Genomic DNA, 28,000 nt, shown 5'->3' with positions numbered 1-28,000 from the left:
AAACCATTATGTTTCAAATGACAAATTTAATCCTGTACAGATTTATTCAACAAAAAATATATTTACAATAAATTAGAAATAAAGAGAGAAAAAGAGAGAGAAAGAGAGAGTAACAGAAAGAAAAATAAAGAAAGAGAGAAGACAGAGAAATAGAAAAGAAAGAGGGAGGGGAAAGGAGGAAAACATGATCCTTCCAAGACTGAATCACCCAAATAGCTGTGGGTTTTCAAGGGGCCTATTAGCAGCTTGGCTAGCTAACAAAAAATCTGTCCCTGAGTAGCTGGTAGTTACCTACCCGTCACATATCTTTACGTAGATGTTTATAACACTGATGTGTTGGTCTATCCGTTGCCTGAGACTGCTTCATACTGCTTAGATGTCACACACACACACACACACATATATATATATATATATATGTGTGTGTTGATGTGTGAACCTGCTTCACATTGTCTAGTTGTCAAGTACATAGACAAGTCCAGTGTAAAGATGATTCTGTCGCCTGGATCCAACTTCACATTTCACAGTTGTTACATGTATATATATAGAGACCATTCTTTATATTGATGATTGTTGCCTGGAGTCAGCTTCATATTTCATAGTTGTTACATATATAGACCACTATATAGCGACGTACCTGATGCCTGGAATCAACTTCATGTTATATAATTGTTACACATTTAGGCCGCTATATAGTGATGTATCTGTTGCCTGGAGTCAACTTCATGCTTCTTGTTGATATATAGTGACGTACCTGTTGCCTAGAGTTAGCTTCATGTTTCGTAATTGTTACATACATTGATCACTATATAGTGATGGACCTGTTGTCTGGAATCAGCTTCATGTTTTGTGGTTGTTTCATATATACACTTCACTATATAGTGACATATCTGTTGCCTGGAATCAACTTCATGTTTTGTAGTTATTACATAAGTTACTATATAGTGACATACCTGTTGTCTGGAGTCAGCTTCATGTTTTGTAGTTGTTACATATATAGGCCACTATATAGTGACGTGTCTGTTATCTGGAGTCAGCTTCATGTTTTGTAGTTGTTACATATATAGGCCACTATATAGTGACGTATCTGTTATCTGGAGTCAGCTTCATGTTTTATAGTTGTTACCCATATAGGCCACTATATATTGACATACCTGTTGCCTGCACTCAGTTTCCCTTCTTGCTACTGTGATAAATTGACATCATGATTGTTATAAAGTGATTATATTTGCTGGGGAGATTTGGTAACGAGGTAGAAACTCTAACCCTCAGAATGACGATGTGAGTAGTAAATATTTTTATATCATACTCTATAATTATTATAGAGTAATTATGTCCAAATTTTTTATATTTTCAAGAAAAAAAAATACAGTCCTGAAACAAGATTGAATCTTACTGGGTTTCTTTTAAAGACAGCTGAGAGAAGTTAAACATAGATGTAGCTTCTTCATCTTGTTCTTGCAGAAATTGCTGGAATCTGTAGAGATTTCATGGACATTTCAGCCAATATTCAGCTTTTCCTGTCAACTCGTGAAAGAATGGATATAAAATCTTCCACCATAAACAGATGCTTTCCTCCTTCAAATTTCAGGAACAAAAGGAAAATTCCCAGAAAAGGTTGTTAGAAATGTTTTTGTTTTGTTTTGTTTTGTTTTTGTTTTTTTGTGTTTTTTTTTGTTTGTTTTTTTTTTTTTCAAAGTCCAACTTGGAGATATGGTTTTTATCTGCTTTGAAAAAAAAATTAGAAATCTTTGGGAATTATTGAACACATAACAATTTAAATTTTCATTTTAGAACTTTTCCAATGAAATGCTCAACAATGAGGTTTAGTAAATGTATGAAATATACATAAACACTTATATATGTATATATATATATATATGTATGTATATACATATGTATGAATATACATACACACATGCATACACTCATTCATGCACATATATATATGTTGATATAAATGTATATATATATATATATATATATATATATATATATATACACACATACACACAGTCTCACACATGTACACATAGACAAATGCACATATATAATGTATAAAGTATGATTAAATGGTGAAGTTGTTGACTACAAACAACAACACTTTCCCCACCTCCCCAGACATCTGTTGTATAAAGCTGACTCAGTAAGAGACTAATGACCAACATATGGCAACTAAAACAACATGAAGGAGTTTGCTAAGTAAAAACCTGCAACTGAAAGGGAAATCTGTCGACATGGAGAATTGGTTTAAAAAGTGAAGCTGCTGCTACCAACTATAATGCCTGCACAGCTGCCATACTCTGCTTGCAATCCACCTTGGTAGAGTCATCATTTAGTACCACATTCTTGTCCGCAAGGAACTGTATACAGTCATCTCGGTTAGAAAATGACAATTCATTCTGGATGTAAGTTATCAGCAGCATAGGACGAAAACTATTACATTTTGTATTGTGGTTTGGAGAGTAGGGTAAACGGACAGGCCAGCAGGGATGAAAAAGAAGAAAACATAAAAAGTTAGCACAATAAGTCACACAATTATTATCAATTACAGAGTTGAAAATATGAAGAGTGGGGAGGGAAACTGTTTTACTTACCTGACAGAGAAATGGAGAAATTATAATAATAATGATGAGATTTTAGACAGGACAACATTACTATGACCCCCATGGAACACATTATACTCACCCTGCATCATTAACTTACCTCAACACTACTTGGTTTCCATATAACAGTTTAAAAGTTACTTTTGGAATGAATGGACACAAAATGTTTTAAAACTATTAAGACTTGGATTTTGACACCAAAATTGATTCTGTATCAGTTTTTGATAAAATACTTATTAATAAGAAAATATTGATATAATTGTAACAGAAAATACCTTAAAAAAAACAAAAAAACTTATTTTGTTGGCTCCTATAAGTTTCTAATTGTCATAATGGCGTAATCTCATCACACATCTCTCATTCATCAATAATCAGTACTGTAATATTACCTATGGCATCTAAACTCAATCTCTTTCAAATCCAGAAATCCATTGACTTTTTCTCAAAATATTATCTACCTTCTGTACCAAACACACAACACAATAATTCACCAAATATCTCTCCATTTACAATCTACAATATTTACATTTATTTAATAATATAAGAATATCAAGAAGACATTCAATAAATTATTCTAAAATGATACATTTTATATACACGCACACAAGTGGGAGTTGAATATATATACATGTCACAGAATTTACCTAATCTTTGATATATTACAACTAAGCAGATATTAGAGTAACTAACTTTACACATTTAAAACTTCCTGCCAAGCACAACAGTTAATCATTAGGTTGACAATTATTATTTAAGACACAGGCATCATAATAAACCACTTGAAATATATAACAATATAGGATATAAAGATAGAATGTTTCACAGAATTACAGATTAAATAAAATAAGAAACATAATTGGGTAACTTTAACTAAATGATTTAATTAAGTTTTTCAATAATTAATGAGTCCTAAATATTAGGATGAATAATAATCTTAAATGGCAAATTTTTCCACTGTAATAATTTAAATTACATACAAAAATGCATTTAATTAAAACTATAAATTTTATAAATATATAATGTATGTATAATCATACAAACAAGCAATTCTTTAAAGACTCTTTGGTTTGTATAAAATACCCAAAATATTAAGAACCAATCAAAACATTTATTGAGTATGCAGCAAGAGAAGAAGAAATAAAGACAAAGCATGAAAAGCTTGTCGGATACATACGATTTCACAATAGTTTTTAACGCTGATATTCTAACTCTGTCCACGAACCAATCCATAAGATAACCAGACATTTTCGGTGCACACCGGTAGAGCTTAAAAAACCTATGATAATTATTAAGTGCCCAAGCAGATCTCACATTTAATGCATGAGAGACACACTCATCTTTTCTATGATTTGATTTGAGAGTTGCCAATGCAGTTGTTAAATCTTTAAAAGATGGTTAAGAAAAAACATTTTGGAGAGAAAATATTTCAGTTTAGCAAACAAAGCTCAGGTTATTATATTTTTGACAAAGCTGTACGAATACAATCCACTAACAGACTATTTTTAAATATTTAAAAATATTTTTAGTATTTTATGGCTATATACCATTAGTGTTGATAAACCCATACCTGTTATTTTAAGAAAGCCATATTTTATTTCACTGGTCTTCAAAACTGCAGTGACAAATGTAGCCATGAAATGTCAACATTCATACACAAAAACATAGACATATATGACAGGCTTCTGTACAGATTCTATCTACCAATTCCAATGATAAGTATTGGTCAACTCAAAGCTAAAATTGAAGGCACTTACCCTGAACCTGAAACCTTGTGGTTGCAAAGCAGACTTAACCACTACAATTCATAAAGCACGTAAGAGATCTGATGAAACTTCAATTGTTTGAAGTTTATTGAACAGTGGAAACAAAGTGAAGTTTGTCGCATCTAAATCACCAATTTAAACATCAACCATAAAGGAGGAGTGATAGCAACGTTGCTATTAACAGACAGTTGGCCACTAGTACTGTTCCTTCAGAACCATTCAAACCAATCAAGCAGCTTCTTGTAAGTGATTGTTCAACCTGCTAGAAATCCCTTAAAATCACATTTTACCATCTTGAACCCAACCGATAATATAGTTCAAGATAAACTATGTCTAAATAAGAAACAGAATGGCCACAGCTGCAACACCTCTGACCAGAGATCTGCTAGATCAGGACTAATTCAGGGATAAACAATTGCATCTGCAGTATGCAATTGATTGAGTGGGAGATAGTAACTGAGTTGGGGGGAGAAGGCTGGAGGGAAGGAAACAAAATAAAAAACATGTTACATAATATGTAACATATTAAACATATACAATCAGCTGTTTGAGCCTGTGATTGGTAGCAATTAAATGTTTTAGTAAATCTCAGTTTTACAAAATAAACTGAAAGGCAATGAAGGATACCCAATGTGTTTGATGTAAATATGTAGTAAAGTATTCTGTAAGCTGTAAATTCCGCAACATTTCCATGGTGTCCTTCATGGTAGAGTAGCTTCAATTGGGTCTGACACTGGTTAAATTCTTCATGGTCTCCCTGAAGAGATTAATTACCAATATAGAAATCAAATTCTTACACGTACATATCAGATACATTAAACCATATTCAATTAGATGAGAAACTATTAAGAACTTACTTTCTCCATAGCAATACGTGCATGAGTTTCATACACTCTGACAGTAAATATATCTCTTATTCCTTGTAACTGCAAATAATGAAAAATATTCTCCAATAATTTCTATTTCTTCTGTGTTTGATGGTTTTTATAGTACAATTTTTTTTTCAAAAGATACTTTCACCAAAAATATATAATAACTATTTTTGAGAAGTGCAAATTTAGAATATGATCTGATATTATGTCAGTAACAACAGTAATAAAACTCTCAGCATGTCTGAAGACAGATAAAGTGAGCATCTTCAATAAAATGGTACAAAAGCCATCCAATTTCGAATAGTTCAAAGTATTAATATGCCTGCTCAAGCATACAAACATGCCACTTATTATTCATTGGATCTTAAGGAACCATCCAACCCAAGTAGACACTGAATGGTGATGAGAATATCACCATCATCATTTAACATCCGATTTCCATCCTGGCATGGGATGGACAGTTTGACTGAGGACTGGCAAGACAGGATGTTGCATCAGGTTCCAATCTGATCTGGCAAGGTATCTACAGTTGGATACCCTTCCTAACACTAACCACTCCGAGAGTATAGTGGGTGCTTATAAATTTCATACACACAACCATTGTGATTGTGTACAACAGTGATGTAATTTCACATAATAATCCAGATATATTGTTAAAACATGGAAAAACAATCCTAAGAATGAAAAAAGTGACATCAAAGCAAGAAACAAGAGAAGCAAAACATCAATGAAAGTCTATACTTACTGTCAAATCTTGTCTAATTGATTTCAATTGTTCACAAGCATAGTTATAGTCAGCTTTAGCTCTCCAATGATCCTGTACCATAATTAGGGATCGTTTCAAAACTTCAGTAGGGCGTATGGTTGAAGGATCAGGGGCCTGAAAGTATTTATCATTGTTGAAAAGAATTACCTTCTTCCTTTCAGTAAATTCTTCCATTAAAACATAAAATGAAATATAATCAATGTGACCAATACTTTAAAAACAAGTCATCTTTTATAATGAAGCAGCATGAAGTTGAACTCGTGCTGAAGACCTTTGCATCTCTATAGCATTCTTGTCTAGGCGGCTATGTGTTAGTAACGAACAGTAGTAAGAAATATAAGATGACAACTGTATATACTGTAGTCAAACAGAAACACTGCTTGTATGGATAATGTAAGTTAGTGGAGGAGGGAAGAGAATGTGGTGATAACAGCTATAAATACTTACTGTGGTCAAACGGAAATATTGTTTCTCTAAATCTTGACATTCACCAACAATGACACAACCATCCATGTCAAGCTCATCATCACTTCCAGTGGTCTGGACAATAGAAGAAATAAAGAAATAATATAGTAGTAGTCATTGCTCATGAAAGGCAAAAACGAGTGAGACAGTCATGTTGTTAAACATATCCACTATCAAAAGCCACAAAGGTAAGGTCAACTCTCATATTTAATTATAACACTACACTGAGATACATTAAATAATGAGCAAAGTGAAGTGTTTTTAAGATGGATCTATGACTTCTAACCTAAGTCAACACTTCAGTCAACAAGTAGTAAAGAGTGTATAACTAAATCATCAAATAACACAATACATTATTTTATCATCTCAAAAAGGAATACATCTGATAAGTTGGACCTAGGGTATTGTGCCTAAGAAAAAAGATGGGATGGTCATGTTTGGGATATTTTTCATTGTAGGTCTGATCTGTCAGGGTTGACCTAGGGCTAAACAGTAACAATTTACAATCCAGCCCTGAAGTAACATTGCAGGATAGCATTCCCAGGTTCCTAAAGGAAATAGTGTTTATATGTAATGCATACAATCATTATTACACTGCTAATAGGATAGATATATGTGAATACATTATTGAGTTGCTTTTGTTTAATCCTTTCATGTTCAAACCAGTCATATCAAGCCCAATATTCTTCCCATTTTATGTTCAAACTGGACAGATCAGGCCTCTTGCACCTACCCTACAATGTCATTCTAAAAGTAAACAATTGCATCATCAAAATCTCAAAGTTATGAGACAATGTATGATAAATTCTAAACAATATAAAATAAGCATTATTTTTGACAGGGTAATCTGAATACTAAAAGGTCAATTTAGTATTTGTAATTTTATTATACAACACCCATGAAGGAAAACTAGGTATGTGCACCAGATCTTTGAGTATCCAATGCACAACTTCAATGCCATCACCTTCTTACCATCTTGACTATTCATCATTTGCACTTTCCTTCACCAGTAAACATCACCCACTCTATATATATCCTCCCTCTGCTTATCCAGCATACTTTCTTACAACCATTTTCACAACTATCCACTGCTCACTCTTTCTCTCCCATAACCTGCCATACAGTTACTCCAACCATCGTTTTTTCCTCTCATACTAAGGTTCCTTTCTCCCTCTTAATCTAGCTTAATTATCTTCTATCTACTGATCACATTGCCTGGAAACAAAGGTTGACCACACTGAACAGTGAGGACTTATTGTCATCAATGAGGCAGATTATGAATGGTCAGATGCCCTTCCTGTCACCAACTTTCACATTTTTCTAGCAAGATAATATTTCACAATAGCCAGGATATGTTTCCACAGAAGATTGGAAACAACACTGCTTTTGTAAAAGTAACACTAGTTTACAACTTTTGTACAATGTCAAGTCAAGAATAAACACAAACATACATGTTTACATATATATATTATCTGACTGGCACCTGTGCCAGTGGCATGTAAAAAGCACCATTTGAGCATAGCTGATATCAGTGGCACATAAAAAGCACCCACTACACTCTCAGAGTGGTTGGCATTAGGAAGGGTATCCAGCAGTAGAAACCTTGCCAAATCATATTGGAGTCTGGTGCAGCCTCCCTGCTGACCAGTCCCCAGTCAAACCGTCCAAACCATGCCAGCATGGAACACAAACATTAAACAACAACAATGATGATATATACACACACACACACGCGCGAAAAGTTTCTTTCAGTTTCTTTATAGCAAATTCATCCACAAGACTTTGGCTGGCTTTGCCCAAGGTGCCATACAGTGGTACTGAACCTCCAAATCATGATTGGAAAGCAAACCTTTAAACCACACAATTATGTCAAGGCCAAAAGTAAAAAGATTACAGGAAAAACAATCTGGTTCTTATTACCAGAATGTTAAGACAATGTAAGTCACAGGTCTGATGAAGCTATAACACACTAAATATCAATTATATAAAAAACAAGAGAAAATAGGTAAGTTTAAATTTGAAAGCAGTTAGATTGCACTCAAAAATGGAGATGAAAAAAGTGAGAAACTTACGGTAAAGTTATTGATAGTGAGAGTCAGTGTTTGACGGTACCTCTTAGAGTCTGAAGAATTATTTAAATGTTCAACGAATCGTGCAGCTCTTCGTTGCAGCTTTTCTTCTTTATCAGGCCCATCATACTCAAAAGTCAAGCTAAAGATGGTTTAATGAGAATAAAATAAGAAAATGTAACTAACCACACTCTTGATATAACAAATACAGGCTCATTATAATTTGAGACAACATATTCTTTTACTTGTTTCAGTCATCTGACAGTGGTCATGCTGGAGCACTGCCTTAAAGAGTTTTAGTCGAAGAAATCGACCCCAGGACTTATTCTTTGTAAGCCTAGTACTTATTCTATCAGTCTTTTTTGCTGAACTGCTAAGTTACAGGAGACATAGACACACCAGCATCAGTTGTCAAACGATGGTGGGGGAACACACACACACACACACACACACATATATATATATATATATATATATATATATATATATATATATATATATATATATGTATGTATATATATATATATGTATATATATATATATATATACACACACACAATAGGCTTCTTTCAGTTTCCATCTACCAAATCCACTCACAAGGCTTTGGTTGGCCCGAGGCTACAGTAGAAGACACTTGCTAAGGTATCATGCAGTGGGACTGAACCTGGAGCCGTGTGGTTAGGAAGCAAACTTCTTACCACACAGCAATTGTTTACGCAATATGTTGATTTTCATTGAATGCTACTGAAATGATAATAATAGCATAAAAGATGTTTAGTGTACAAACTGCCCTTGTACACAATGAACCCTTGTAAATGATTTAGGAAAGACCAGTTAATAAACGAGTGCATTAATGTCTTAATGAGTCAACATGACTTTATCAAAAATATACTGGAAATAATTCATCGTAGAACTTTTGTAAGCTTTCTCTGCTTCACCTGTAAACCATAACAAACAAGACTAAAGAGTCAAGATTCATCAAGACCTGAAACTATACTTACTCTCTGTCTTTCTTTCCTTTCTTGCCACCAAAAGAATCCTCTCTAAAACGTCCACGTGATGCTCTACCTCGAGCACCACGACCACGTCCTCGACCTCGGTTTTTGTTGCCAAAACTATGTTTACTCACATACTTCTCTGATGAGCTACTGTCGTCAGAGACACTAGAACTGTCACTGGATGAAAAATAAAAACATTATTATTGTTTCTTTTTCATATATAAATCTCACCATTATCAGCATCATTTTAACATCCACTTTCCCATATTTACATGGGTCAGGTAGAATTTATTGAGGCAAATTTTCTATGGCTGGATGCCCTTCCTGTTGCCTACCCTCAACTGTTTCTAAGCAAAGTAATATTTTCCCATGGCCAGATATATTTTCCTGAAGACTGAAAATGAACAATACCACTTGTTTGATGGTGACACTCACAACTATTGCATGATGTCAATACAAGGATACATACATATCTACAATGGGCTTTTTTTCAGTTTCTGTCTACCAAATCCACTCACAAAACTTTGACTGGTTTAAGGCTATAGAACACACTTGCATAAGGTACTACAACAGTGAGACTAAACCTGAAACTATGTGGTTGGGAAGTAAAACTTCTCAACCACATAGCTGGCATTAGCTGGACAAGTTGTTAGGGTATGCATCAGTTCTTGTTTGATATTACTGCTCCCAGTGGGACCATTCCTCATTCACACATTTTCATTTATGCATGATTTCTGCAGTTAGATTACCTTCCTATTACCAACTACCCTATAGAATGTACTGGGTGCATTTCATCAGGGCACCAACACTAGAGAGTTTGTTGTATCCACATGAAATAGATATTTAACCCTTTAACATTTAAACAGGTCACATTCAGTTCAAATACTTCATCTGTTTTATGTCCAAACTGATGTCTATCCATCAATGTCATATAAAAAAAAAAACAATCACATCATTGAAGTCTTGAAGCTATGTGATAATAAAACTTTAATTCAAAACTATGTGAAACAAGCATTACATTTGACAGAACAATCTGAATGCTTAAGAGTTAATGAAGTTTAACAGTCACTCTTTGAACAATGATTTTGGAAGTGCAAAATGAACTGACTGTAATGACAACAATTATAAAGAAATGTTAACTTTTAATCATTTTGTTATATTGCTCTAATTTAATTCTATGTTCTGACTAAGTATCAAACTAAGTTTAGTGACTCTGCTTTACTTCGTGCATTCACCTCGTGTCCTTTTAAAGTGAACTTTTGACTACCTTCTAATTTGCATACTGGTTTGTTTCATAAGTGGCATAATACTTTTTGCAGGTAGATCTTTAGGTTCTGCCCTTTTTTTTAATTAGCATGCATTTTTGAGTATATATTGCATTGTATTTGCTTACATATTGACTCCATTATTGGCTTGCATTCGAGTAATGTAATCCAAGTTAATAATTCTGTATTAAAACATAACACTTTTAATAAATTTAAAAGCTTCACATTGTAGTTTAAACCATAAATCATTTATCAAGATTATTTACGCCATAATCAAAACATCAGTGAAATAGCCCTAACATTACAATACTACTTTAAAAATGTAGTAAAATTCTTACACTAACATTTAAAAATCTGTTGGAAATGTTTCAACTAAAGACAAATGGAAATCAAAGACTGAACCAATTCAAACAAAATACCTGCTGTGTCTTCTGTGCTTTCGTGCTACAGATCGTGAATATTTGTCTCTGACAGAAACTACTACAGCAGCTGGGGAACGTGAACGACTTCTGGATTTACTACGTGAACGTGAACGAGATGTCCTATAGGTTGGAACTCTGTCCCCATTGTAAGGACAACGCACTGATGATCGATTGTTTGGTGGTTCAGGATCATCTCTTTCCCACCGACTTCGTTTGCGCTTCTCTAAACAAGAAATACTAAAAAGACAGAAAATAAAAATGGAGTTTTATATTTTAATTAAGTCTTAGAAAATGCCAAATTTTCTTATATTAAGAACTATACTGAAATTTAAAATCTTTTCTTTGAAACTTGTAGTATTCTAGGAGATTAAACTGAAGAAAATATTCAAAACGCTTAGCTTGTCTGCTTCTCCAAATCAATCACTATACACAATTATAAACAACACTTTTATTGCATGTAAACCTAGCCACATATCAGTGTTAGCTTTACTCAATCTGATCTCATAAAAATTGTTCCTAAAACAAATTTCCTGCTTACACTTAAAAAGTTAATGCACTTGATACATCAATTTAGGTGGGCATTTGTCACCATTTCCCTGAATAACAACTGTTTCCTTCGTATCTAATAAAGAACTCAAGCAGTCAGTTTTTTTTTTTGTTCTTTTTCTCTCAATATAATACATTAAGGTCACATTTCAAAGACAACATTGAGCTTGTACTTTATACCACTACATAGTTGGGGCTGAAAAGTAAAAGGGTTACCATAAAATTGATTTTGAAGTAAAACTAGATCAAAGATATCTTTAGTATAAGGTGAAATCTAATGCAGTAAACTGCTTCAGGTTAAAATACATCAGTGATATACAAGATGAAATATACCGCAAAAGTCAAAAGCAGTAAACTACGATATAAAAACTAATTCTTGAATCTAATATGGAAATACTACAGAAGACAAAGTATCCTTTTAACTTCACTGTCCTTTACTATTTTCATTCTGAAGTGTGAAAACATACAATAGTACTTACTCAGGCAAGGGTTCTTTATACCAGTCAATATTCCATGGAGTTTGGTCATCAAATATGCCCTTTAACTTCATCTTTAGACATCTTTCCATTTCATCTTTCTGGTTTTCTTCACTAACACTGGCAAATGCTCTTTGTACATAATCTCTAAAACATTCCAGATGGAAGATAATAAAGTTGCCATAGTTACACAATAAAGCAGGGGGTTTTTTGTGTTTTTTGTTGGGGGTATGGTTTCTAAGGAAAATAGAAATACCTATACTCTGAATGGAGTAGCTATTGTTCATGTAGTTTAGACCCAGGGGAAGCCTAACTGAGCAGACCTATGACTAAAGGTATTATACTCATTACCATTCCAACTTTGATGGATAGCTAATGTATCCATTCCATATTTCATATCATGAGTGTAATTCACAAGAAATTTGGCAGCTATTTCTAGCAGGCTGCATAACTACAAAGAGGTAAAGTGGCAATCCATGGGAAATCAGAACTGAAGGTTATGGAAAGTATCTTTTTATCTCTGGTATAGACTTGCTGCAATAGCTCCATCTATATACATATTCCTTTCTACACCTGTATGGTAGCACCAACCATTTCCTTATAAAATCCACGAGGTTTGCAAGTTTCCAGGAATTGATCATATATAAAATATGGAGGCAAAGCTCAGACAGAGAGACATGAATTATCAATACTGAAGTGTTGAAGATGCAGCTACTTAGAGAATATATATTGCTGTGAATGTATTGGAGTACTAATCTCTATGTAAATGACATGAAGAATGGTATTCTTCTTGCCATTTAGGTAGAGATTAGCATGCATTTCAACTAACTGGATTCATGGAATATTCATAAAATATTGGTTTCAAGTTTTGACAGACGGTCAGCAATTTTGGAGGGACGGGGGAGGGGGTCAACTGCATCAATCCCAGTGCTTAACTAGTACTTATTTTATCAACCCCAAAAGGATGAATATAATGACAGAAGAAATGCCACTAAGCATTTTGCCTGGTCTACTAACAATTCTACCAGCTTGCTGCCTTAAATATTCGTAAAACATTGAAACCTAAATTAATAGATAAAAACTGATCTGATAAATTGTTTAAATATTAAATAAGAAGAGGAAACGTTTGAAGTTGACAAATTTCATCTTTACTCACTTCAAATGGTAATCCCCACCTCTCTCTCACATACATACTAGCTTAAAAACCACCCCATTGGGTAGCTTTTAAGCTAGCTCTTGTGGAAGGCTCTTCATTGGGCCTTGGGCCCAATAATGACACTTCATGCATTGAGTACTTATTAAATTTTATTAAACTTGACCAATATTTTTCAAGCAATGAACAATTTTCATCAAAACAATGATATAATTCGTCGACTTGGAACTTATTGCACAGCTGCATGATAAACAACATTTTTTGTCTTCCCATTTGGGGGTCAGTACAATTTTTTTTTCTTCTGTTTAACCTCTTTCTTTCTTTTGATTGTTTTCAACCATCACTATCACCAGTACCACCACAACTGCCATACACACACCATCCAGACTTCTGGCGCCACCACCATCACCACTGTCTTTCACATTGCTTATTATCACCATCATCCCTGACCATCTCAGCTACCACCACCACCACCATCATCATCATCACCATTACCATTGCCTCCGCCTCTATCACAAATACAGCTCATACTATTACTATCACCCCATTACCATCACAACCTTCAATCTACTACCGTCCTCATAGTCTCTATGCCTACTATATTACTCTCACCCCAGCAGGAGGAATAATAGAAGTGTCATTGAATAGTGAGAGAGGGGATCAAAGTGTGACACACTGACACACAGAAATTCGTTTTGGCATTTATTATCATAGATATAGCGAAAAATCAGTATTAAGTTCATAAATAGAAACATTATATGAAATACAAACACTTACTTTAAAGAAGGAGGCCATTCTCCCTTCTCAATACCTGGAGATTTTGATCTAAAATAATAAAAAAATAAGATCAATCAATGTGATAAGAATAGGCAAATAAAGTCAACCTGCATAATAATAAAACATAAATCCAAATACAAAAAAATCTTCCATTTCAAAACCCCACTTTGAAGGTGTTTCAAAATATTTGGAACAGAAATATTTACCCATATGACTAATTAAAAAATATAGCATAAATTACTTCAATATATTTCACATACTTTTACTATAAAGCTTAAATTATTAAACATTGATATAATCATTTTGTATTTCAATAATCATTCTACCATATACAGGCTTCACTCAATAAACTTGCTAGCCAGAACCAAAGCACTTATTATTGGTTTCAAAGTCTGGCACAAAGCCAACAATTTTGGAGAAGGAGGTAAGTTGATTCCAACAACCTATGTCCAACTGATACTTATTTTACCAACACTAAAGGTATGAAAGGCACAGGCAACACCAGAGGCATTCAAACTCAGAATGTAAAGTCCAAAGAAATGCCACAAACCATCGTTCCTGGCAGGGTAACAATTCTGTCAGCTCACTGCCTTCAAACCATTTATTATTGACAACAGTGATCTTATATGTGAGGGAACCTATTTTCTTATAATACTATATCAGTCTCTCATAATTTTACTAAAACCTTCTGTATAACTTATTGAAGCACATGAATCAGTGAGAAACACACAGCTCCAACGACTGTCTCACAATACAATCTATTACTTACTCAGCATTGGAGGAATTATCTTCTGTTTGATTATTCTCGGGACTTGATTGATAATTAGACTGTTGTTGTTGCTGCTGCTGCTTTCCAGGATGAGGAGAACACATTTTCTGCTGTGATTGTTGCTGCTGTTGAGGGAACATTTTTGTTCGGTAACTTGAAATGGCATTGGTATTCTGTACATTGTGACGTTTAGAGATCTGAAAACGAATGCCCAGAGCATTTGCGTTCCTTACTGCAAGAAAAAAACAGAAAAGGAAAACATTACATTTATAATAATTGATTTTAATACTGGCACCCTCTTATCCACCCACATCTCGAGTGTCATTCTATAAAACAACCCTTTCCACCTATCCAGAACAACATCAGTCTCTGTCACAACTCTACATGACTTTTACAGGGATAATCAGGAGAAATGCTTTCATCATATAATTTTTACTATATAGCTAATCACATGTAACAGCACACCATCACAGACACATTGTTACAATACAACACCACACCCTTACCAAATACGTCTACATTACACCACAGACACAACCTCACTACAACTACCACCCAACAACACATCATCTCACAAACCCTCTCTTCCACACTGAACTTCACCACAGATCCTCACTTCCACACTACACCCCACTCTCCACAGACACATCATACTTTTATTAATAAGTTACACATCACATCCAAGCCAATGAAGGAGCCTCTACATACTCATTCAACTAGCTAGAAATACAGCCAAATCTCCTTCAAATCACATCCCACTACCTTAAAATAAAAAGAACACATCGGATAATTAAGTTTCTAGATATGCTAGGTCAGTATATAAACACAGATGAGAAGGTCAGAGGTGGCACATGGATCAATGCTGAATTGACTAAATAATCTGGTACATGTTCAAACAACCACACAATGTAACAGGCCCTTACTGCCACACTGTGTAACAGGTCCTTGCCACTATACCACTCAATATATCCCCTCTATGATGGAGGAAGTGTAGTTATAGATAAGATTGAAACATTCAATAGTCTCAACTGCCAACTTGCAGAGAAACACTGTCTGATCCCTTCAAACTTTCAAAATGTTGAATAAGAATATTGTTAAAAAATATGCATGTATAAACCTATACATGGATAGAGATATGCATAATATTTTTATTGTGGCCAAGTCAGTCTCTTGCTACACTGAGTTTTGCCTGTGGATGCACAGAGTCATGAACTCAGGTTTTGCTGAGGAACTAAAAAAGTTTGCTTTGCAACTATGAGGTCTTGGGTTTTATAAAAACAAAAAAAAAACCTGAATACAGAAACCAACTAAGCCCCAGCATACAGGCATGAAGGCTTGAGGCAGACATGTTTCTTTTTAAATTAATATTAGATAAAAGTGTAAACTGTTGGCAATACTACAAAAATAACCCATTAACAATACTTGAATGGGATAATGGAAGAACAAATGAGACAATAAAAGAAAATTGCTATGTAATGATATTTAAGAAATGGTTAATGATTTGTTAAGGCCCTTTATAGATCCCTGAAGCATTTAATATTTCTTCTCCTTACTTTACACCAACAGAGGTAGTTGCTGGTGGTGTTGTTTTATACACTCACCTTGGAGTGTATTTTCTTAATTTTATCATTTCTGTAGTCTTCATCATTTAGCATCTGCTTTTCATGCTGGCATGGGTTAGATGGTTTGACCGAAACCGGTAAACTGGAAGGCTGCACCAGGTTCCAATCTGATTTGGCATGGTTTCTATGACTAGATGCCCTTCCTAAACCAACCACTCCAAGAGTGTAATGGGTGCTTGGTATGTGCCACTAGCACAGATGCCAGTTATGTGACGCTGGCATTGGCCACAACTATGATTTCACTTGGCTTGACTAAGCTAAGAAATTCTTACATTCTCTTAATTCCCTGTAATTCAGACCACCCCATGGTCCCAGCAGACAAAATCGAAAAAGTGTGGCCCTGGAGGATGTGCTTGAACACCCAGACTTGCAGGACTCACACTTGTGGATAACCATCTCCATGCAAAAAGCAGTGAACAGGGATATGGTCCAGGGGCCAAGAATGCTGGAGGTCTCCACTGCCAAAAGCTCAACCATAAACCTGCCAGATAGCAACTGATACTTTGACAATGTTGTTACTTTAACCTTGCCCACAACACAAACCTCTCTAAATTCTGCCATTTATTCAAACAAATACCGTTTTATAAAAACAAGAAAGAAATGTTACAACTAACGTTTATTCTTGGCCATTTGAAACCTTGGCATATTTGAAGGATAATCAGTATTGTGGTACTGGTGGCCAGGTGACAACTGTTGCTGCTGCTGCTGTTGTTGAGAAGACTGTTGTGGTGACTGTTGATCTGGCTGGTAATGCTGAGGTGGTGGCTGTTGTTGAAGGTGTGGCTGTGACTGTTGTTGATGAAGATGTGGCTGTTGAAGATGATGAAGTGAGGTTGGCATATGTGGTGGAGGTGGCTGCTGCATGCGTTGCTGTTGCTGATCTATGTTGTCTCCAGTGCCAGGAGGTAATGGTTGCTGGAGAACCATATGAGGAGGTGGAGGAGGTACCTGGTTAGGTGGTCTGTTATCTGGATGCTGTTAAAACAAGCAGAAGATGTATTTAAGATATACTAAACCCTATTATTATAACTAAGTCATTAGAAGAAGATTCTATGAATTAAGCAGTAACCTGTGTTGTTATATATATATATATATATGTATATATATATATATATATATATATATATATATATATACATATATATATCCTTTAAGTTCGTTTATGGGAAACATTGTGAATATGCATATAAAAACTCCTATTCTATTATGCTGGCTACAGCTTAATGATGCCAACTTGCAATACCAGTTTTTTGGGATTGCACCAAGGATTATTCTTGTTATTACTATATATCATTTGCTTTGTCTTTTTTTTTCTATGCTGGCATGGGTTAAACAGAAACACGTTTTACAACCATACAGCTAGATGCTCTTCCTATTGCCAACCCTTCTGTTTTCAAGTAAAGGATTTTTATTTCATTGGTTTTTGAAAGCACACAAGCAACAGGATGTATTTTTAAGATGGAATGTAACATAGCAGTTTTTATGCAGGCAATAACAATCACGTGGTACATCAGCATCCACACTCATATAAACATAGACGATGTCATTATATTGACCAGATGTTGTAACAAACAGCTGATCACAATGCTCAAAACGTCATAGCCAAATACTGCAAGGCATTTTGCCTAACACTAACAATTCAGCAGATCTACTACCCTAATAACACCAACACCAACAATAATAATAATGATAACAACAACAAGAATAGAAATTCAATACTTACATTCTGCTGATACTGGCCATAAGGTGGTACATTACCGTACTGTTGTGGCATATTGTAATACCTAGTAAAGACGAAGAGGAATGTAATAAACTATATATCAAAGAAATAGGAACTAAACAGGTTTAATAGACAACAATAATAATCTTGAGGAGATTGCACAATAAATGTGTTATCTGCTGGATCATACTTACTGTCCATAAGGATACTGAGAATACATATTATAGTTGTTGTTGTAGTAGAAGTTGTTGCCATAATTACTGCCATTGTTGTTGCTGTTGTTGTTAGACTGGTCAGGTAAGTTCATGTTAGGATGGGGTGGTGGTGGTGGTGGTGGCATTTGTTGCATGCTGTGGCCAACATTACCAGCTGGGTGAGGACTCTGAAGAGGTGGCGGAGGCATTGGTTGACAGGGTAAGACAGAAGCCGGCAGACCAAGACTTTGTTGAGCTGAAAGGACAGCAGCTTTTGTTGGACTTGTATCTTTGCAGCTATCAGTGTCAGTCTTTAACTTTAAACCACTTACAGCCTCTAATGCTTTCCGAGCAGTTTCCCATTCTGGTTTATTAGGATACATTACATTATCAGAACTAAAACAAAGAGTTTAAATGAAAATTTTAAAAAACAATTAAAAATTGTTTGAAGACAAGAATCTCAATAACAGCTAAAATAAAATAAAAAAGAATACAGGTGCAAAGAATCAAATATGTTAAGTATGTTGACATTTTGTTCCACTAGTTTATTTATTCTGCAGGTGAAATATAACAGATATGCAAGCTAACTAATAATCAGAACTATGTTTTTATGCTACATTATAATCTAAAGTAGAAAGAAACAATATCATTACTATAAAAAACAAACTTCTCATGAAAGTATTGGGATCTTTTTTAAAACGGGGGCCACATTTTTCATTAACGAAACACTTTGAAACTTGGATCACTGGTAGAATGTGTCATATAAAACATCTTTTTCTCTTAGTCTTCTTAAAAAAAAAAAGAAATCCATAAATTATTCCATGTTAAAGTTGTCGTATTTCTGTAATTTCAACCAATCACTGACGTCCATTCAGCCGATATACATTAAGTGCCGCCTACATAAACAAACGATTCTGAAACAATTAACCCTAACCCTAGGGTTAGGGTTAAAGCAAATTTAAAATGAAAAAAAAAAAAAAAATGAAGGTATGGAGATTAAATACGCTTTACATCGCTTAATCAGCCAAAGGAGTAAATATAAACAACTGAATACTTGTCAGTGATTGGTTGAAATTATCGAAATAAGACAATTTTTTACATGAAATAAATTCGAATACAAAAATATTTTTCTGTTCTATAACACAAAATAGATAAGTATACGGAGTTTGAAAGTCTTTCCGTACCAAAAACACTACGTAAAACATTAATGAAAAATGTGGCCCCCGTTTTAAAATAGATCCAAGTATTGTAATAAAGCTGCAAGAATAAGAACAGGCTAGACGAAGTTCAGAGAGCTTCTACCTTTGTTGGTAACAAAGAGCCTCTCCCTCAGAGTGAAAGGTAGATTGTATGATGCTTGTGTGCAAACAACTATGCTACAAGGCAGTGAAACATGAGCTGTGACTGCAGAGGATATGCAAAAGCTTGAAAGAAATGAACTCAGTATGCTTTGTTGAATGTGCAATGTCAGTGTGCATGTAAAAGAGAGTGTGTCACAAGAGAAAAATTGGGTACAAGAGGGAGGGCACAAGATGTAGTGTGCAAGAGAGAAGACTGTACTGATATGGCTATGTGGCGCATATGGACAAGGACAGATGCATAAATAAGTGCTGATCTCTAACTGTGGAGGGAACCTGTGGAAGAGGAAGACCCAGGATGACACGGGATGAGGCAGTGAAATAAAATCTTTGGAAGTTGTGTCTCATGGAGGCAATGACAAGTGGCCGAGACTTCTGGCAATTTGCTGTGCTTGAGAAGACACATTAAGTTAAGTGAAACTACACTCATGGCCAGTGCTAGTGATGTGTAAAAGGTGCCTGTGCTGGTGACATGTGTGAGGCACCCATGCTGGTGAGACATAAAAGGCACCCATGCGAGTGATATGTAAAAGGCATCCATGCCGGTGTGTTAGGAATGGTATCTAGTTGTAGAAACTAGGCCAAAACGGACTGGAACCTAGTGCAGCTTTCCATCTTACCAGTTCTAGTCGCACTGTCTAGCCCATGCCAATGTGGAAAATGGACACTAAATGATGATGTCAAAGATATTTAATGAAGATAAACACTACATGAAAGAAAGGCTGTTGGTGAAAAAACTGAGGGTGGTAGCAAAGATCATCACAATCATCATTCAAAAGGATAACACACTATTTTCCCACATCATATTTCCAGTGCTTCGTTATTTCATGTGCGTCACCCAGTATTTTGAGATCAGACTTAATCACATTTTATTCTTCTATGGTTACTGTCCATTATTACCATACAACACTTTGTAACCAAGTCCATATCAGTGTAATCTTTTCTTGCATACATCACCTGACAACTTTCAAGAAATCATACTCAAGCCATTCTTCTTCGGTTCCCATAGATCAACTACAGAAGTCCCACTACCAAATAGTATCACACATTTTTATAAATTCTTCATATAATCTATCTTCATATGATGAGAAAAAATATTTATAATAGGTCACTGAACTGTGACCACATCTTTGCTTTTATTCTAATGTCTACCGCTTTATTAGAGCCATCTCCAGGACTAAGTCACTAGAAACTAATAATTACATCTTGTGAGTCATCTTGATACTTCATGGGTTTTATTTCCATTTCTTTCAGTACATTTAGTCTGTTAGCCTGCTATAGACTCCACTATACTTTTTGTATACAAACTATTAAGTCCTACCTACTCATTTCCTACGGAGAAGCTACCTCCCAGATGCTGAACTATTTAAATTTTTCTTTTTAATCTATAGATAAAATTAAAGAAACCTTGGGTTTTAATCAAGCATCTCTCAAATAAACATGAAGTGAATGCCCTTTAGCAATAAAATAGTGAGGGAAGTCAAAGTAAATCACTTTACAAAAGATTAATTTCACAATTATCAAAATAAAATGTATATGAAATCACAGTAATGATGACATTAGTAGCTGACAGCAGCATCCAGCATTTAGTTTGAAGTACTTTAATAGCTGACAGAAGTATCCAGTGTTTTGTTTGATGTACTTTAGTAGCAGACAAAAGGAAGTTTTTGAGAGGTTACTGCAAAAAAACTTGTTTTGGAAGTAGACTTCTCTTGCAATAATTTTGAGAAGTAGATAATGGAATTTTACATAATGAACAATTTTCTTTAACTAATTATGGCAATCATTCAAATTTCCTACATTTCTTCAACATTACAACCAAATAGTTACACCAAAATTTGTTGTGAAAAAAAAAAAGTTCTTCAGTATATATTTCCTTGTGCACGCCTAAATACCTCTCTGCCCCTTTGTAATTGTTGCTTCTAAACCATTTTTTTTACAAATTAAAGGGTCCCCCCCCCCTTTTTTACAGTTTTCTAAATTGCAGAAACGGTTCCATTTGAGTAGAAATTTGATCAAAGGAATTTCAGCCAACAATATTCCTTTTTGTACATCTTGGAAAAGTTTGTCCAATATACAATTCCTATTGCTTTTTAAATAAGTCTTACACTTTACAGAGTAATCAGAATGCTAAAGGCCAACAGAAATCTAATTTTTTTAAATTAGATTTTTCATTCAATCTGAATACTTTAAAATAGACAATCAAGAGCAGATTCATCAACAATGCCTTAAGTTCACTTTTCCATAGAAAGAGGAATTTTCTGAGGCAGTATGTTACCAGATGCTCTTGCTATCACCAGTCCTTTCAGCAACTATTACAACATACAGAAACACGGTATACTTTGGTGCTAATCTGCATTGAGTCACATCGAACAATTTAAAGAAAATGGATTTAAGAGGCATCAGATGTGGTGTGCAAGAGAGATGACTGCACTGGTATGGTCATGAGTTGCAAATGAATGAGGACAGTTGTGTGAAAAAGTGTCACACCCTAGCAGTTGAGGGAACCTGTGGAAGAGGTAGACCTAGGAAAACCTGGGATGAGGTGGAGAAGCACGACCTTCGAACATTGGGCCTTACTGAGGCAATGACTAGTGACTGGGACCTTTGGAGATATGCTGTGCTTGAGAAGACCCGACAAGCCAAGTGAGACCATAGCCCATGGCCTATACAAGTGGGTGTAACAAGCCCACTTATGAATACTCCTCATTCATTGGACAATAAATCTTGCTTGTGGAGGCAAGTAAAATCAAAATTAAAAACAAAATTGCTGACGTGGCCGACGAGAGTACCACCAGATTGGCACTCATGCCAGTGGAACGTTAAAAGCACATCCAAACGTAGGGTGAAGACCTATTGAGGCAAGTGTAAACAAATCAAAATCACTGACGTGGCCGATGACAGTACCGCCTGATTGGCACTCGTGCCAGTGGAACGTTAAAAGCATATCCGAGCGTGATTGTTGCCAGGGCCACGGATTGGCACCGGTACCGGTGACACGTGAAAAACAACATTCGAGCGTGATCGTTGCCCGTGCCGCCGGACTGGCTCTCATGCAAGTAGCACGTAAAAATACCTTTTGAGTGTGGTCGTTGCCAGAACCACCTGACTGGCCCTCGTGCCGGTGGCACGTAAAAAGCACCCACTACACTCTCGGCGTGGTTGGCGTTAGGAAGGGCATCCAGCTGTAGAAACTTTGCCAGATCAGATTGAACCTGTTGCAGCCTCTGGCTTACCAGTCCTCAGTCAAACCGTCCAACCCATGCCAGCATGGAAAGCGGACGTTAAATGATGATGATCTTAACCATGCATGGACAACCTGCGACCCTCGGACGAGTTTCAGGGTTACTAATTTCATACTAAGACAAATAAAATTGAAGAACTGCAAAAAATTCAGTGTAAAGTGGGCAAGTAATATTTCATTTGGAAATGGTACGATACGGCCCCAGTTAAAGAAAAGTTAGTCTACACAATTCCTCCGTAGCTTAACTACAATCTCTCATATAAATGTTATTTAGTTAATTGCGGGATGGAGTGATCTGATCTTAAATATTTGTTAAAAGTGTTATAATTTTATAGAAATTGTGTATCTTTTCTATTTGTTGTCAGTGTTTAGCCCGCGGTCAGGGAGTCCAACAATGACATTCCTTCAACCCCGCATCCTTGTAAGACTGCATTAGAAAATGTTCTTTCCTTTCCCTTTTTTTTAATGCGACTGGATGTAATATAAGGGAAATTTGGATGTCATTTCTGGCAGGTTTAGTGACTACACAGAAGCTATAGTTATAGACGGTGGGCGTAAAGCGAAAGCAAAAGATAAAAGTGGCAGAGTAAAAATAACAACTGAGATATGAATCTAAACAAGCTCCATAATTAAACTGATTTTAATAAATATCAACAATTAATAAATAAGGGGCAAGTAATGCTCTAATTATGTTAATATTCTAAATGACGGGAGCCTCTGTGTATAGCAGTGCCAATATATGTTAAATGTAACATGAGAAAATCTGAGATGTAGTGAATGCCGCCATTATAAGGAGTGGCATTGAGGTGGTCTCACTGAAGTTTACAAGTGAAATAGCAGTGAAACTACAGATGGTCCGTCACATCAAATAATACAAAAAAGTTTACAGACAAGAATAAATTTGATGCGAAAAACAGAAGCCTAACATTACGGGTAGATTCTTCGCCGAGCAGTTCACCTCAAGACATAAGAATTCCTTTCTTCCTCACACCAAAATAATTTTTTCCGTTTTATTTGTTGTATTACATCAACGTTCTTTAAACACGATTTTCATTTACAAAACACACGCCATTATATTTTAGAGATACAAAAATGAAACTCACTGTCTTATGTGATTTTTTTCATTTTTCAATAATTATTTGTAAAAATCATCAAGATACTTTTGTGTGACAGTTTGCTTAATTAACATCGTTATTTTCTATAGCTCTCTTTCCATATATATGTGTATGTAATGACAGCATTGTAGCCTATCTCCAGTGTGTAACATAACCTAATATTACTGTTCTGTGTTAGCTTATAATAATACCAGTTATGTTTTATATAAATACATACACACCAGTTCATATCTACATAACTTACATCAAAGGTAAATCACTGAAAGCCCCCGCTATTTATATATCACATATCTGTCCTATATTGCCTCTTTACTTGACATGATACACCAGTCTGTTCCTGATATATATATATATATATATATATACCAACACTGTGTATGTATGTATATGTAAATATATATCAACACTGTGTATGTATGTATATGTAAATATATACCAACAGTATATATGTATATATACATAAATCAGTCGATTTCTTTATCAGCACTAGACGCCATATTACAGTAAATTAACCAACACAAAATATTTGCTATAACATTAAAATAGCATTTACTGATCATAGTAAAACAACGAATACATTTTAATATACATTCATAATACCTTTCTGATGTCTCCGACCCTGAGGTAGGGTTATTATTCCAAGAAACTGACGACATTAGAAATATTTCAACGTTCGTAACACAAAAAAAGACATCGGACATAGAACGATAGAATTTAGAGCGCATGCGTGCATTAGCATTCAACCAGGCAGCTACTGAATGTTTCGTATTTATTACGGTAATATAATTCACTTGTTTCTTCAGAAATTTATATTATAAACATATATATTTAATCGATTAAAGAATCTTTTTTTCAAATTGTTTATACTATATTTCTAATGTTGATGGGAAGCTAGCTCTGCTTCGCCATCCTGACACAAACTTTTATGGCGCCAATTTTTTATGTTGTTTCGTTCGTAGAATTACGAATTCTGTCTGTACTATGATGGATGACCATTATAATTTAGAAACTCTAGTTGAATTTTTGGGAGAGGATTCATCAGAAGATGAAGAAGTAAAGGATCAAAGTACTGCTGATTTTTCCAAAAACTGCAGTGAATCTCACACAAAATCCACTACATTGAGAAGTAATGTTCTGGGAAATAACCAACCAACTCCCAACTCTGATCCTCACTCCAGTTCCCAAGAGAATCTTCTGGATGAGCTACAGAAAATGAGAGAACGTATGCAAGAACTAGAACAGAAATTACAGCAACAAAACTCAACACCGTCACAGCCGGTAAATTCGAATTTACCTCAAACCAATTCTGACCCTAAATCTCATAGTTTGTTTAGTGCCGAAGTTGATCTGTTTACCTCAGAAGGTCAGTCAAGACACGTTTCTTGTTCTAAAACCTCACCATCTCCTCCCTCTGTGTCTGTCAAACCTTCCACTTCTTTAGTGAATAACGGCAGAGAATCTTCGACTTTAAAAAATGAATTATTTGGTGATAGTGATAGTGATTGGGAAGATTTGGAGGGAGAGAAACCAAAATTAAGTGAAGAGGGTAATGAAATGAAGAAATTACTGAAAAAGTCTGCAAACCAACGAATCGCCCATTCGGCCACGCATGACGTGGCAAGCCTGCGAGCGAAAGCTGTGAAGAAGAAATCACCAGTTCAAACTATCATTAATGTTGAAAAACAGTTTAATGGACAATCTGATCCAAAAGCAAACGTTTTCACAAATACAACTGCTGCTAATAACAAATGTGATACAGATCCTTTTTCAGGAATTCGTATTGTTAATCCCAAAGTATCCTCTTCCACCATGAAAATACGAATGCAAGATAGGCGAATGATTAAATTATCTCACATCCATAACAAAAATCCCAAGGAATTATCTGAATGTGACTGGGTAACTATTGCAGTTGTGGTACAGAAAGGGGAACCAAGGAAATCTTCCAAAGGAAATACATATAGTATATGGAAATTGAATGATTTACAGAACTGTGAGGAAAGTGTTTCATTTTTCTTGTTCAGTGAAGTGTATAAAACTCACTGGAAATTGGTTGTTGGTAGTGTGATCGGTTTATTAAATCCAAACATGATGGATAAATCTGAAAGAAAGCAATCTGATATTGCTTTCACCATTAGCCATCCCAATAAATTAATGGTTATTGGTGAGTCTGCTGATATGGGGAAATGCCAACAACGGAAGAAGAATGGTACTCCATGTACAAATATTGTGAATAAGATGCAAGGAGAATTCTGTGTCTATCATGTCACTAGTGCTTATAAATTAACTTGTGCTAAAAGGAGTGAATTAAATAGCTACACTGGTGTCACTCCTAAATGCTTCACCAAGAAGGTTCTGCCTAAGGGAGGGATGTTTTTTTATGAAGGTAAATCTTATACATCATTACCCTTTGGCAATACACAGCAAAAAGACAAAATTACTGTGAACAAACTGCAACATCAACAGAATAAGCTGGGACAAGCTAGGCTGTCAACAATGAGTCTTCAGAAGATCAGTGGCAAAGATCAGGCAATTCTTAATAAACTTTCTTCAGATAAGGATCAGGCATTCTTAGATATGCTGAGTACACCATCAGTTGGGTCAATGAACCTCGTGAAACATTTACTGAAGAAAGAGAAGATTGCGGCAGAGTCTGGGACAAATGTCTCTGTTGTTTCTATCAGCCCATTAGAACTTCTCAAGAAACACAAACAACAAATGGAAATGAAAAAAACAATCACTAAACTGTCTAATCCAGTTTTAGGGAGGGGTTTACAAACTGGATTAAACATTAACTTAGATTGTGTCAAGCCAGGATCCTCAAATTCTTCTGAAATATCAAAAATATTGGCTGTCAAGAAAATCCAAAGTAGTGGAGGGCTTCAGAAAGAAGATCCTAATGCTGTCCGTAAACAAAATGATTTAAAGGTTATGGAAAAGATTAAGAAAAGAATCTCCCAAGACTTACAACCATTGACAGAAGAGGTGTCTGCTTCACAGCCTCCTCAAGCTAAGAGATCAAAACTATTAGGAAATATTGACTTAAATTCATCAGAAATAAAGAAATTGATGAAATTAAAGTCATCCCATTCTGGTGCCATTACAGAAATGGAAAATGAAAAACAGGAGAATTACTTCAATACTTTGGAGAAGAAAGAGGCATGTGAAGTCAAAATGCAATCTATAACTGAAATGAAATGTACATTGTTCAGCTGCAAGTTGTGCAGCTATACTGCATTATCTATTGGTGATAGGTGCAAGAAAGAACGCCATCCAGTGAAGAAACATGAAGGCATGAAACGATTCTTCAAATGTCGTAAATGTAAAACTCGTCGCATTGCTTTTACACTGATGCCTAAAGATCCTTGCAATGAATGTGGTGAATATAATTTTGAAAAGACCTCAATGATGCCTGAGAAATCAGGCCCTAAACTTCAATCTGAACAACTCTCCTTGCGAGGGGATGAAGCAAAGAATTTGAATAGTTTGTCCTATAATATAACTGCTTCCATTGAACTCTAATTTGGAATTATTTTCACACCTAAACATTGCTCATGAATTTGATATTTTTTTTTACCATGTATATTATAAACTCGAGCACTTTATTCACAGACATTCATTTTTAGTGAATGTTGGAAACATTTTCATTTTGATAGCTCACTGCTTCCATGTGTGTGCATATATATAGTCCTGTAAATCCTTTTTATCAATCATATCTATGTAAACATTTATTTTATAAAGTATTTATTTTTTCAAATGTTAGGATGTTTTTTATTTCACTGTTACTTTGAAAAACAAAATTC

General features: G+C 35.0%; 2 protein-coding genes across 3 annotated transcripts; one reads left to right on the top strand and one right to left on the bottom strand.

Annotated features, from left to right (window-relative positions):
• Positions 1–6: 6 nt before the first annotated feature.
• On the bottom strand, positions 7–24,961 carry LOC106874324 (leukocyte receptor cluster member 8 homolog). 2 transcript variants are annotated; one of them, XM_014922013.3, is made up of 16 exons: positions 24,801–24,961; positions 18,484–18,879; positions 18,293–18,353; positions 17,184–17,544; positions 14,948–15,179; positions 14,179–14,226; positions 12,252–12,395; positions 11,224–11,463; positions 9,543–9,716; positions 8,545–8,683; positions 6,455–6,547; positions 5,987–6,121; positions 5,227–5,295; positions 4,997–5,126; positions 3,781–3,988; positions 7–2,436 (listed from the first exon to the last, which is right to left on the bottom strand). In XM_014922013.3, the coding sequence occupies exons 1-16, from the start codon at positions 24,923–24,925 to the stop codon at positions 2,277–2,279; spliced, it is 2,715 nt and encodes a 904-aa protein (XP_014777499.1). In that variant the 5' UTR covers positions 24,926–24,961; the 3' UTR covers positions 7–2,276. The 2 variants fall into 2 exon arrangements, with proteins under 2 accessions (XP_014777499.1, XP_014777497.1); XM_014922011.3 differs by lacking the exon at positions 7–2,436 and having other exon boundaries at positions 3,470–3,988.
• Positions 24,936–27,954, top strand: LOC106874325 (protein MCM10 homolog). Its single transcript, XM_014922014.3, has one exon. It carries the CDS (start codon positions 25,182–25,184, stop codon positions 27,717–27,719), a length of 2,538 nt encoding a protein of 845 aa, XP_014777500.2. The 5' UTR covers positions 24,936–25,181; the 3' UTR covers positions 27,720–27,954.
• Positions 27,955–28,000: the final 46 nt, after the last annotated feature.

The sequence above is a fragment of the Octopus bimaculoides genome, chromosome 6 (assembly GCF_046866305.1).
Source record: "Octopus bimaculoides isolate indiv1 chromosome 6, ASM4686630v1, whole genome shotgun sequence".
Lineage (NCBI taxonomy): Eukaryota > Metazoa > Mollusca > Cephalopoda > Octopoda > Octopodidae > Octopus > Octopus bimaculoides.
Note: the sequence above shows the minus strand (reverse complement) of the source record. Positions and strands in the feature narration are given on the sequence as shown.

Excerpts from the sequence above, each read along its gene's own strand:
- LOC106874324 (XM_014922011.3), bottom strand. The coding sequence starts at position 24,925 with ATGCGCTCTAAATTCTATCGTTCTATGTCCGATGTCTTTTTTTGTGTT. Across the intron at positions 12,396-14,178 it reads GAATGGCCTCCTTCTTTAAA|AGATTATGTACAAAGAGCAT; the intron begins GTAAGTGTTTGT and ends GGAATGTTTTAG. Across the intron at positions 5,127-5,226 it reads CACGTATTGCTATGGAGAAA|GGAGACCATGAAGAATTTAA; the intron begins GTAAGTTCTTAA and ends TAATCTCTTCAG.
- LOC106874325 (XM_014922014.3), top strand. The coding sequence starts at position 25,182 with ATGATGGATGACCATTATAATTTAGAAACTCTAGTTGAATTTTTGGGA.